This window comes from Pelodiscus sinensis, chromosome 2 (assembly GCF_049634645.1).
Source record: "Pelodiscus sinensis isolate JC-2024 chromosome 2, ASM4963464v1, whole genome shotgun sequence".
Taxonomy (NCBI): domain Eukaryota; kingdom Metazoa; phylum Chordata; order Testudines; family Trionychidae; genus Pelodiscus; species Pelodiscus sinensis.
This window is the reverse complement of record NC_134712.1, coordinates 100,625,553-100,639,602: the sequence shown is the minus strand read 5'-3', so window position 1 is coordinate 100,639,602 and position 14,050 is coordinate 100,625,553. Positions and strand designations below refer to the sequence as shown.

Sequence of the window (14,050 nt, the reverse complement as noted above, 5' to 3'; positions counted from 1 at the left end):
TCGCCAACAAACACCTTCCCACCAGGCACCCCACGCTGTGTAACAGCTCTTCCTCATTGTAACAATGGAGACTGATTCCTACCATGTGGCAAGGGTATGACTTTTTATAGCCTTTACTTGTATCAGGTAACTGGGAACAGAAAATAAAGATCAATCTGTTACCAGCGCTCCCCTGTACCATGCCTTTAACTGCACGCAAGGAAAACAGTATTTCCTGTAGATTAGAAATAAAGGACTGGCAGTCACTGCTCCTAAATTATATTTTCAACTCTGACCACTTGTGTGATCTTGGTCAAATTACGTAACTGCTCCACGCCTCAGTTATCCCATCTGTTAAAAGGGGTTAATATCTACCTGTGAAATGTGCTACAAGGTGCTTGATTATAAAGTACTTCAGAAGTGTGATAAATGGGAGACTAGGCAGAGGAAAAGAGGGTTGGAAGGTCAGTTTGGGCCTCTTTTCTTTTAAGAACTCCAACTTATCCCACTTTTTAGAAGCCAGAAAAACTTCCCTAAATCTTGACATAGCGTTCCCACTTGCCTTGATCTTGACATAGTGTTGCCTACAGGTCCTGCCAAGCCCTAACAAGCTAACTTGTTCCAGCCTTGCTATAAAACTAGTTCTGACCATTGCTCTGCAGACCACTGTGAAGTTCACACCCATTTTGTTTAACAGTAGCATGGAGAGGGCTTTCCCTGTATGATTGGTACACCCTGCAATACTTTTCTACAGAAACTCCCTCTAAAAATCTAGACTACTCTGCAGACAATAGTGGCTACTGGTTAACTGATTGCATAAGGCCTTTTTAGTAGATTTTGTTTGCATTTGCTTATTTAAAGGTATTAAGTTTCTCAGTTCCACAAGCAACATCTAGAATAAACAAATCGAAGAAGTTCAATTTTCTTGCAGCCACTGCCTTTTGAAACTGTTTTGTTTTCTTTTCTTTAATTATCAGAACAATGTGGCTTTAACTACTACTGTAAAATGTTCATTTTAGGACATAAAAACTCGTAAAACAAGATCATTGTAAAAAAACAACAATTAAAAAAACACCAGGCTAGGTGTCTTGCATAGTTTTTCTTAGCATGGAGTATTATTGTTCCATGGGTCTGACTCTAAATGAAAGACTTCTGATGAACACGGCTACCTGATAATGTCTTATGCATTCCAAACCAGTAGAGGGTAGATTTTAATTGTGTACGAAGTACTCATAAAAACACAATACAGAACTCTCCAGAGCTTTTGGGGAGCTGAGGACTCTGTACCCTGTTGAATGGGGCACTAGGAGAATAAGTGGTTTCTGGAGATTTTTTTACTATAAGGAGAACTTTGTACAGAAGCCTGTTTACACAGACAGAGCCTGGATGGAAGTGCTGTTGAAACAGATGACTGGGCATGTTTGTGTTAAATGGCCACTGGGCTAGAAACCAAGCACAAACATTAAAGTGGCTTGTTTGGTTGTGAGTCAAATATCCATCCACTTACACCGTAATCATGTTCTGCCCAAGGCCTCAGAGACAAGAGAACTTTTTCAAAACTTCTCCCCCACCTGCAGTGCTCCATCATCCTATCTGATCTATTGTTTTCATACATTTCAATCTAAAAATGAAAGGCTGCACTCTTCAAGAAAAACTCTCATTGATTTTAATGGGGCTAATCCCAGGCATCTGGACCAATGTTCCCTCTAACTTTTTCTACCCATGAGCAGAATAACTTTTGTTCTGTGCACCGAGGCATGTGCAGAAGTGCACCACTAGTAGAAACACAGGCTGCTAACTGTGGACACTCTGGTAATCAGCTGGGCGGCATGTAAATCTCTCCTGGGTGGCCGCCCAAGCACTCAGCTTACAGGGAACACTGATCTGGACGATCTACATGAGCAAGAGACTGCACCTTAAGGAAAATGAAAAATAAATATACTGATTGATTTTCAAAGGTTTTATACACCCACAGCTCCCACTAGCATCAACTATGAGTGCTCAGCACATTGGAAAATTAGGACACATGCATGTATATTCTGTTTCTCTTGTCCAAGAGCTGCCTCAGTTCACCTGTGCCCTTTTCCTCCTCCACCTCCAGGAGAATATTTTCTCAGCTAAGTTCCCTACTAAGAGTAGTTAATTTATGAAAGCAAACTATTTAAAATGTTTTTTAGGAAAAAGCAGAACTGACAATCTAGAGACAGCTAATAATCCAGTGTCAAAACCGTGAACCTGAATCAGGGTTAGTTTGTACTATAATGAAAAAATAAATAATCGTTGTTCTGTCATCTGGTCTGTGGTGGCGGCGGCAGCATGCACGCATTCTGGAAGCAAGTTATGTATTGGTGTAAACTGGCACGGTGCCCTGGACAAAGCAGAAGATTTTGATTGCCTCAGCTAGACTAACAATCAAATTAATGGCCTCCTCCATCAGACTGAATACCAAATCATAAATACTATAGACAGTATCTGAATGACTTTGTCCTTGATCTTCCCAGTGTCCTTACTTACACTGTGTGTTAGGTTGTTAATAAAGCATAGTGTAAAAGTAGCCACTGAAGGCTGCACTCACCCGATCTTCCTCTTCTCTGATATCTGGCATGGTGCTAATACAGAGACTGACTGCAGTGATGGCAACAAAGGAGACTGATATACAAGCAAAGATCTTTCCTGGGATCCCTGAGTGAGGGTTCTCCACCATATCCCTGAGCTTTCTCATGCACAAACCCGAACGGCTATTGTCCTGGAAGGCACACTGAGGAGTTTCCCTGATCAGCATCTCCCTCTCATACAGCCTGGCTTCAGCAGCCTCCTCCTCCTTCTGTCGCAATCGCTTCTTACAGCACCATTCCAGGTGCTCCTCTTCTATCCCCCAATACACCAGCTCCTCTTGGAAAGAGAGGGCACACATCTCCCTTAGAAGCCTAAGCTTCCCAGCTGTCAGGAAAGTCATGATGGTCCTGAAGGCACAAGGGTTACGATCGAAAAAAAACTCATTGCAGCTGACATCATAATCATCGCAGATGTCCATGATTTCATCATAGTTGTTACATGATTTTAGTTTTCCAAGCCTGGTCAAAGGGCAGTTCTCCAGTGTGGTCCACGGAATCCTGTATTTGATGCCACCTACATTGATGATCACATGCCTGGTTCGGTCCTCCAGACGGGCCAAGCAGCACAGGTCTTCCCCAGGGTGGAGAAGCTTGGCTTTTTTGTAGAAGAATCCTTTCTTGGTCTGCACCTCGCACAGGTTTTCCAAATTGTTGTACGAATACGAGGTGAAGTTGGGGTCTGCGTTCCCAGTGAGCAATGCCATTTCCTGATACATCTGTTGGGTTCATGGAGGTATCCAGTCTACTCAGAGAAAGAGATTATAAAGCGGAGAGACAAGTGGCCAGTCTGCAAAAAGAAATTTAAAAAAGACAGTTAGGGCTCCAGAAGAGAGAGGGGAAAGAAAAACCCCTAACAATATTTTCTCTGCAGTTTTTACAATTTTGTTTGCATTTTAGGATGAACCTTTTAGGACCCTCTCTGCTTTTATTCCCTTACTTGTGGTCCAAGAAGCATTCCTCACAGCAATCAAATAGAAAGCTGGGTTCATGCCTCTGGAGTCTACTATGCAGCTCCAAATGATAACAGAGAGTGAGTAATGCATCATCATTGCAAAGTGCTCCTTTCTACGAAGGAGTAATGCCCTTGTCAGTCCAAGAGGGGGAGGAGAGGAATGTGTCTGTGTGGCAGCATATTTAAATGGAAATTACCATTGGCCCACAGAGTCTAATACGTTATCAGATAAGGCTTTGTTGAAAGACCTTTTCTTCATTCTAACAAATCCAGGGCATGCGTCTACTACAGCAGGGGTGGGAACCTTTTTTGGGTTGGGGGCCACTGACCCACAATAAAATCAGTCAGGGGCTGCGCACAAATGAGAAACAACAAAAAAGTCACCCCTCACTAACATGGGTTTCCCAATGCTTGGGGGAGCCCTAAGCCTCAGGGGGCTGGATCCAGGCAAGGTGAACTCTGCACCCAGCTCCCTTAGGTTCCCCTCCCCTGTACTACAGAATTATCCAATGGCTTCTAAGTGCAAACCTCTTTCACAATCAGTGCTCAACCCCTGATACAGATCAAACACTTTTCAGTTAACATGGCTTACACTGTTTGCATATGGCATACAGTTAGTCTCGTTATCACACCGTATGAAAACAATCACATTTTGAACCTTATAATTTGGGAGAATCCAAACAGCAATGCTGGTGTATGGAAATTCAAAGGTGACGGAAGCACTTTGAGAGCTGGAATGCCCTGACCTGCCCAAGTTCCAAAGGAGACTCATTCACAGTCACAGCTGGAGATAGTTGGACAATGAAGTCTAGGAATGAAGTGAGGCTGGAAGCAGTGTGTAAACAGAGGGCCCTCTTGCTGGGTTAACATGGGGCCAGATGATGTTGCTTTGTTAGGCAATAGCTTTTACTCTTTTGAGGAGTCTCACTGAAATTTGCTTCACAAAATCATGCTGGAGTGGAGCACTGGGAACCATATGCTAGTTTTGGCTAATGCAGCAACAGATCAAGTACACTGAGGACCAGAGAAGCAAGTGACAACTGCTCTTCCTGACTGACACTGTTACCTAAACACTAGGGATGAGAGAGCCTGTCTGGAAGTCAAGGTGAGTTCTGTCATTGGCCAGGATTTCATCCCAATTCCCTAAGCTACTTATAAATGAGGACAAGTTTCTAACTTCTTGCTCTGAGGGGGAAGTCCCTAGTTGGAAAATCTTTCTTTGTGATGGACCAGGGCAGAAGAGCTTGATCTGCTGTTGTTTTGAATGTATTTGGGCATCATTTGCCGTTCCAAGCTTGAGTTTGCACATCACCTTCGCCCACTACACAGAACCACTCCTCACCTTCCCACCCTACACAGAATCACTGCTTCTTGCACCACTGTCCTCAGATCCCCTAAACTTATTTATTCAGCATCTGCTGCCTGTTATTCTCCTCTCAGTACCACTTGTCTCCAGAGCTCTGAGCCTCGTTGTTCTCCATTCCTGAAGCGGTGCTAATACATCCTAGGAAACGTTACTTTGGAATTACAGCAGGGGAACACTCAAAGGCTTCCTGGCTGTTTAAAGGCCTTTGTAAGAAAGTAAGAAAAATAAATGGGCTTTGGAGCTCTGGGCCTCCAACCAGGAGATATGGATGGAGAGTGGAGAGTGGACTAGTGTGAGGAGTGAGGAGCAATTTTACTTGGAAGAAATGGCAGCTCTATAGCTAGGTGGAAGAGCAGAGAAAAAGCTATGGAACAAGATTAGTTTAACAGCATTGATGGCAGGATGGTGACGGCGAGGCAGGAATTCAACAACTGGATGAGTATCACATATTCCAATTAATTTTCCATCTCATCTGGATTCTGGTAAAGAGCTAAACATGAGAGTTCTAGTGGTCAGAGTATCAGACTGGGACTCAAGAGACATGGGTGCTTTTCCTAGTTCTGCTGCTGGCCAGCTGGGTGACCTTCGGCAAATCACTTTGCCACTGTGCACCTCAGTTTTCCCACCTGTAATATGAGATAATGACACTGATCTCCTTCATAAAGCACTTAGACATCTAGTGATGAAAAGTGCAATACAAGACCTAGGTATTATTATAGATTCAAAGACAAAATCGCAGTAGCTGTTCTTTCCTTTGGCCTCAATCAATCCTTAGATAGATTAAACCAAAAGACCCTCCAGCAGCAAATGACGAATGTTTTTAGTTTAGTTGAAGGCATGCATGTACCCTTATTGTCCTCTTCAGTTATAGTTAACTGAATCATGCCTGCATCACTAATATGGATCACATTCTCTAGCCACTACTGGGACTAGGGGAAAAAAGAATATCATAGAATAATAGGACTGGAAGGGACCTCGAGAGGTCATCGAGTCCAGCCCCCCGCCCTCAAGGCAGGACCAAGCTCCGTCTACACCATCCCTGACAGATGTCTATCTAACCTGTTCTTAAATATCTCCAGAGAGGGAGATTCCACCACCTCCCTTGGCAATTTATTCCAATATTTGACCACCCTGACAGTTAGGAATTTTTTCCTAATGTCCAATCTAAACCTCCCCTGCTGCACTTTAAGCCCATTACTCCTTATCCTGTCCTCAGAAACCAAGAGGAACAAATTTTCTCCTTCCTCCTTGTGACACCCTTTTTGATATTTGAAAACCGCTATCATGTCCCCCCTTGCTATGACATATTAACTCTAACAACAGAGGCACTGCCTACATCCTAAATTAGAACCCTGCAAGAGAAACAAAGTAAAAACGTCTCAAGTCTGAGGTAGCTTCATAAAATTCTACATCATAGAAGGCTTCTGTAGGCTCTGAAGCCAAAGTGACAGAAATTGGATTTCCCTCCACATACAATTTCAACAAGCATAGGGTGGGATTTCTAAAGTTACATACCCAACTCCTATTGATTTTCAGTAGTTTAGTCCTCTACAAAAATATGTGGACAATCTAAGAGTAGATAAATGCTTTGTACTGGAGTTGATGTCAGTTTCATCTTCGATCAAGACAGACAGAGTAAATTATTGGAACTACACAATTCCTTTCTCCACATTTCACAGAACTAAAGTATTTTCGGATGAAAGCGATTAAATGTTCCTGTTTGTAATATGCCTCCCAAATGGAATGACAAACCAAGGCTTGACCCCAAAATAATATTTTATTTTATTAAAAATGTCCGCAGGAAGAAGAGATTTATAGGTCATTCTTTTCGCAGGCTATTTTGCTGATTTTGTAGGACACAGACTGTCTGAAAGGTTTGTCGGATACCCCATAGCATCCCTCTGGCTGGAGGTCCATCTAAGTAGGAGCCACAGTAGGGTAACAATTTTTACTATAGCACAAGTAACTGGTATGTGTTGCATGATACTACAGTTCCTTCCTGAACAGTGCACTGAGAAAAAGATTGCTATGGGAAACTTCCCAAGTCCAGAAGGAATACAAAAGAATAAAGTAGGGCATCGCATAGCAACTTCATCCTGTGAAACTGGTGCCGTATCTCATGGACTTCAGTGCAGCTGGGATTGCAAATACCATTACTGTCATAGTAAGGGTGCGTTGTCAACATAGCATATGCTTTAAGGATGCAGCCTCTTGTTGCTTTTTGTCAGGAAGATAAAATATTCACTGACACTATTCTGGGCATCATGCTTTTGTTGCATGCCTCACTTGTTATACAAGTCAACGTCTGAAAAGTAATGTACATCATTTTGTGGCAAAAAGCCAGGATTTGCTCTCTTCCACCCTGCCCATTAGCATGATGGGGAATAAAAAGACCAATGAATTTCCACTATTATTTTGAAGCTAATGTTGTGTGTGTCCAATTTTCTAGGTGAATGAGAATTAAGCAGCAGCATGATGTGCATGTAGGCTTTTGCATTCAGTTTATGCTGGTCTTTTCATTTCCAGTTCTCTGAACAACAAAGGAGGATATGTTTCATAAAAATCCTGTTGATTAAATATCCAACCTAATGAATCAGGCATTCAGATTTTTATTAAATTGTCGCTGTGACTGGATAGTGTTAGTAATACTAGCTTTTCTCCTCTAGGTCAACAGGCAGAATCTTAGGTAATTTCTGAGGGCTTGTCTATACTTAAAACATAACAGTGCCTCAATTATGCCACAGCAGTGCTTTAGTGTAGACATGAAGACCTAGACTGATCAGAGGCATTCTCCCATTGGCGTAGGTAATCAACCTCACCAAGGGCTGTCTACACAGGAATTTAGGTCAGCTTAACTATGATGCTTACGGGAGCAGATTCTTTACTCTCCTGAGTGACATAGTAACATCAGCTTAATCTTCTAGTATAAACCAGACCTGAAAGTTAGATTGACAACGAGTCTGCTAGTTGGAATGAGTTTGCTAGTGTCTGTTACCTCGCTGTCAGGCAAATGTTTACATAATAAAATCACCATTGCAAATGTCATCAATTGGTACCTTTTTTGGAAGTGTCAGTACAGAGCCAAATTACTCACTAGAAATGGAGCTGCATTACCCTTTACACCAGGTCTACATAGGCCGAGAAAATTGATGCAAGATGCACAATTCCAGCTACGTGAATTTCATAGCTGGAGTTGATGTCCTTTGCATCGATTTTCTGGGGAGGCTCCACAGTGGGAGGTCGATGGGAGAAACTCTCCTATTCACTTCCTTTATTTCTTGCAAACTGTGAGGAGTTCCAGGGTTGATGGAGGAGTTCTCAGCATTCGACTTAGCAGACCCCCTAAATTAAATACCAGAAGACCGACTGCCAGAGAATCAATCTTCACAGAAGTGTAGATGTGCCCTTAGAAGTGGTCCCTCCAGATCATGGCTGAGATATGTTGGTGACACACCGTATGGGAGGCTGCACCACTGCTTCCCCTGTCCAACAGATAAACATGTCCAATCCAGCATGATGCATCATTCTGGCATCTTTCCCGAGCAGTAAGTTCACTCTGGAATGACTGTCACTGACTTGTATGCACGGAATGTATCATGATCTACACAGAAATATGAAGGGCGTTTTAAAGTTATGTGGGTCTTAAAATACTCGTGGCATGTTGATATTCTCTGAACTACTCACATGCCTTCAGTGAAGCAGCCGTCAAAGAATGACATTAAAATCCAACACTTCCAGGAACAATGTTACAGCATCAACCAATTGGCATTTATTTCATTAACACATGGGTAAGAGAGGGCAGGGGATATCAGAACATACATCCTATGGGTGGGTCAACGTGTACTTCCCTGATTGGAGTTCTCTCGATTTTTACACCACTTTGCACCAGTCACATTAGCTGAAATAAAATTTCCATTAACAGTATACACCCGCAAGAATACAATAGATATTGGTTATGAAGGGAGCCATGGCCAGGTTTAATTTATATTGTAACTCCTTATGAGAAAACTTATGGATAGGGATGGTGGTGATCATCTCATTGCACAACTGGCCCTCAGGAATGCGTAGGCCCGATGCTCTCCTCAATGTAAATCAGAAGGTCCCCTACAGAAGCTAGTGGAACAGCTCTGGCTAAAACTGGTGAGAATTCAGACTCAGTGACTGTGCTTTTTCACAACAACCGCCACAGATGTGTATTGACGACAGAGTCCTGGCTGCAAGACAGTATAACATGGGTCAGGCTGAGTGGGGCAAACAGGGTGGAGTTTTGTCACAACTGTCCAACTTAAGAGTTCTGCTATCAGGGTACAGGACTCAGGTGTTACCGCTGGCTCTGATGGCAACTGCCTCCCACCCCGATACGGATGTGGAAGTGGAGGAAGAAAAGGGGTGGGCACATCACAACTCTACTCTGCAGATTCCCCTAGTGCAGCGACAGGCAACCAAGAACAGTGAGTAGGTCTCATGAGTGGTCCTCTAGCTCAGTGGGCTGCAGCAGCCTGTGGTTCACTGGGGTTCCACCTGTGGCCTGCGGACCCCGTTATCCCCCTTCCCCATGCACCTCTCATTCACTGGAGCCCCGCACTTTCTACTCCTCCCCCTCCTTCCCAGCATCACAAATCGCCTGATTTGCACTCTGTCCCCACTCCTCCCCTGCCCTCCCAGCACTTGAACAGCCACAAATAGCTGATTCATGGCATTCCAGCTCTGGGAGGAAAGGGGGAGCAGTAGGGCTATAGTGTGAATCAGCACGCAACCCATTGGGGCTCCACCTACAGCCCACAGGATGCCCACCATTACTCTAGGGGATGACAGCCAACAATAATAAATTAAAGCAGCCTCAAGGCTATGTCAGCTTGAAAATCGTGGGAGTAAAAACAGCAGTCTTTTATACTTAGCAGATCTTTGAGCAGGAGTGAATCTGGCCCTGTTTGGGGTATTTGTTATTTCAAAATGCATTTAAAAAAAGATTACTATGGGCTGATTGTGTGAGTGGGGGGATAGAACACTGTGCACAATCTTCATTAAAAAGAAGCCCCACAACCCGGAGAAAACCTTTTTAGACGTATATGAAAAGAAATGGAGACGCACATTCTATGATCTGCACCCTGCAGATGTCTTGTTTTAAGTTGTAGTTCTTATACAACAGTTCAAAGATGATGTAAATCCGCAACATCTGACCGCGGCTTTGTAAGCAGATTTTGAACAGAGTATTTCACCAAACGATGTAATCCACTGAGGAGATGGGTATTCTGCCACCCACACCTCCTGCCGCACACCCCTCAATGCACACACATGCACACTTCACCACCCACTCCGGTAGCAGATGAATGGTTTTCATCAGGGCCATTTGGCATTGCACAAGGACCTACTAGTCTAAATTTGTCTCAAAACTGGGATGCATGTCTGCAGTCCATCTGCTCTTGCAAGGTACTGTAAGGTTTTCTTTTTGGAACCGTGTTACAGAAGACGATGGAGCTTTTTAGTAATTAAGAGTTTTAAAATGTATCTTGTGGAACCGAATACATCCTGACAAGGCACAGGTTACTGTGACATGATTTAAAGTCACAGACATGAAACATACATTAGGCTGAATGCAAAATGTGTTCTCATGAGTCAAAGGAGAGTTCAGACAGTGTAGCCTTCTGAAGTGCTCAACCCCTTTGGGCCGGCAGATAAATTGGAAAGTGACATTACTGACTGGTACCCGGGCAATTCCTGCTGAGTATCTCCCTAAGATTTATCACTCATATCATATAAAATATGTTTACTGATAGCAAAAAATATTTTCAAATTGTGTCTATAATCTCTGATGGTCTTACAGTTAAGGTACTAGACTGGGACTCAGGGGAACTGGATTCAATTTCCAATGATTATCCCTTCCATTATATAAGTACCTAGGAGCTCCAGTCAAGAATTGGAATTGCTAGGCACTGGGGAGACAAGTAAAGACGGCTGGCTGTCCCTGACCCAGAGGGCTCACAGTCCACATATTAGACAGTATGCAGTAAATGGGTGAAACAAATGGGGTGAGTGTGGGTTGGCTGTGGTAACAATGAAAGCAGGAAAATCAAAAATCACAGGCCTGCCTCAGACCTGTGTTCACCCGTACCTGTGGAGGCACAGGTAAATATAGTGGCAGGTGCATGCCAAGAGCTAATTATTTATCCACCCCTGCCCTAGATCAAAACCCATGTTATAATTACCTTGTTATAATCTGACTAAACACAATGGCTGTGTCTAGACACAGCCACTTTTCCGGAAAAACTTGCCAGCTGTCTACACTGGCCGCTTAAATTTCCGCAAAAGCACTGACGATCTCATGTAAGAAATCAGTGCTTCTTGCGGAAATACTATGCTGCTTCCGTTCGGGCAAAAGTACTTTTGCGCAAAACTTTTGGCAAAAGGGCCAGTGTAGACAACCCAGATTTGTTTTCCGCAAAAAAGCCCCTATCGTGAAAATGGCCATCGGGGCTTTTTTGCGGAAAAGCGCATCTAGATTGGCACAGATGCTTTTCCGCAAAAAGTGCTTTTGCGGAAAAGCGTCCGTGCCAATCTAGATGCTCTGTTCCGAAAATGCTTTTAATGGAAAACTTTTCCGTTAAAAGCATTTCTGGAAAATCATGCCAGTCTAGACGTAGCCCGTCTATAACGGTATGTCTACACTGCGGGACAAGGTCAAATTAAGATACGCAACTTCAGCTATGTTAATTGAGTAGCTGAAATCGAAGTAGCTTAATTCTACTTTTGGCGCTGTCCACACTGCAGGAAGTCGAAGGGAGAACACTCTCCCTTCAACTTCCCTTACCCCTTGTGGAAGCAGGACTATTGGCATCGACCGGAGCACCCCTCTCAGTTTGAATTAGGGTGTCTTCACTAGACCTACTAATTTGAACCCTGGAAGAGCGACAGCAACAGCTTCCATTGTCTGTAGTGTAGACATGCCCTAAGAGAGGATGAGAGGCACATGTACTTCTCTGTTCTGTCAACTTTACATCTCTAACGTTTTCAAGGGGAAAGGCTCATGAAAGCTCAAGCAGCGTGAAAAGATTGTAACTAACAATAAATGACACAGAACACAAGGCAAAGAGAAAGCATGTTAGCATTACTGAAACTGGTCTCTGTAGAATTCCAAAAATGCAATTTTATTTGTCCGCAGAAATTGAAATTTGCCTGTCTCAGTTTATGACATGAGTATCAAGAGGAAACCATGGTATGCCTAAACTATTTAGCAACAGTTTTAGCTACGTGGAAAAAAGAAAAAGACTATTCACTGATCTATTAACTTCCTTTTGGTCCATCAGTCTCAGGAATGAGACTTCCCCCTGTATTTTGGTGGAAAATGGTCAGTTTATATTGAAAAAATAAACTTGTTTTCAAATTCTGAAAAGATTTAAAAAAACAAGCAAACAGGACTTCTGGTCAGAAATCCAGCATTGAATTTGCCCCTTGCTTTATCAGGAGCTGAAACAATAGAATTTGTTAAATGAGCTAACTAAATTAACTTGACTCCAATGTTGTAATTTTTTCCGTTTGTGATTATAGCTGTTTGTATCTATTAGGAGATATTGAATCATCTGCTACTATTGCATTGGTTGGAACAATATAGATATGTTATTTATGGTATATAATTGTAAGAGATCCAAGTTTTGGTCCAATTAAGTATCTAAAAATATGGGCTGTGTCTACACTGGCCACTTATTCCGGAAATGCTTAAAACGGAACAGTTTTCCGTTATAAGTATTTCCGGAAAAAGCGCGTCTGTATTGGCAGGATGCTTTTCTGGAAAAGCACTTTTCCCGGAAAAGCATCCGTGGCCAATGTAGATGCGCTTTTCCGGAAAAAAGCCCCGATCGTCATTTTCGCAATCGGGGCTTTTTTGCAGAAAAGACTACTGTGCTGTCTACACTGGCCCTTTTCCGGAATAGTTTTTCTGGAAAAGGACTTTTGCCCGAATGGGAGCAGCATAGTTTTTCTGGAAAAACACTGACAATTTTACAGTAGATCGTCATTGCTTTTCCGGAAAAGCAAGCGGCCAGTGTAGACAGCTGGCAAGTTATTCCGGAAAAGCGGCTGCTTTTCCGGAATAAGTGGCCCAGAGTAGACACAACCATGGGCTTTGAACCTCCATAGTTCTGACATCCCTCTTTCTGCAATTCTTCAGGCGCTCTCCCTTCCTTTTTATTCCTCTCTATGCCCTAAACTGGCCTTTTAATATAGTAATAGTATTTGCTAGCTTCTTCAATGGAGTATAGTAGATGCACACGGTGGCTTTCAAGTAGAAGAAAGAGCTCCCAGTTCTCACTCATAAGTTTGTGCTGTGGATACAGGTAGAGCAGGGGTCAGCATCATTCAGCATGCAGCAGATCAGGATAATCTGCAGGAGGGCAGTGAGGTATTTTATTTACGTTAACTGTCAATGGGCATGCCCTCCACCCCCTGCAACTCCCAGTGACTGCGATTTACCATTCCTGACTAATGGGAGCTGTGGGAAATGGCACAGGTCAAAGGAACATGCTGGTAGCCACTTCCTGCAGCTCCCATTGGCCAGGAACGGTGAACTGCGTCTCATGGGAGCTGCAGCGGCCTTGCCTGCAGTTAAGTCAACTATTTTGGTGGACAAAATAATCAGCGGATGACCTATTCCACTCATCATCCCCTTTTCGGATTCCTAACAATAAAAGACGTTGGGGGAAAATTAGTGGAGGTGATGCAAATGGAGACGGTGCTGACTGAAAAAAAAAAAAAAAAGAGGATGGAGTGAGCCCCATCATCATGGCAATACCCCCACCTTATCTAGGAACCTCTGGATCAACCTAACATTGTTGGACCTTTGCTGTTCTGATTCTGACAGACATCTTGACCAAACCAGGTCAGAGACGGGGAGCTAGACGGCATCACCACTTCTCCTGGCTCTAGCTGACTGATGACCCCATTTGGGATATCAGACTTTATCATCCCCCTCAAGAGCTGTGTTCTCTTTCCCCATTTTATTTCTTCTCTTTTCTATCCTGCTAATTTTCTCCTCCAGCCTAATAAGAATCTGGCATAGCGAGTGTGGACTGTTTGGATTTTTGTTATGTAGAAGATAGCAGATGATTTTGGCCCTTGTGAATGGACACATCTCTTATCTCTCCA

General features: G+C 43.2%; 1 protein-coding gene across 2 annotated transcripts in view; it reads right to left on the bottom strand.

Moving 5' to 3' along the window:
• KCNG2 (potassium voltage-gated channel modifier subfamily G member 2) overlaps nt 1-14,050 on the bottom strand; it is an 83,831-nt gene that overhangs the window by 25,023 nt on the left and 44,758 nt on the right. For both annotated transcript variants that reach the window (XM_075921115.1, XM_075921114.1), the window contains one exon: nt 2,555-3,381. In XM_075921115.1, coding sequence (XP_075777230.1) covers nt 2,555-3,310 — 756 coding nt within the window. In that variant the 5' untranslated portion in view covers nt 3,311-3,381. The remainder of the gene's footprint in view (nt 1-2,554; nt 3,382-14,050) is intronic.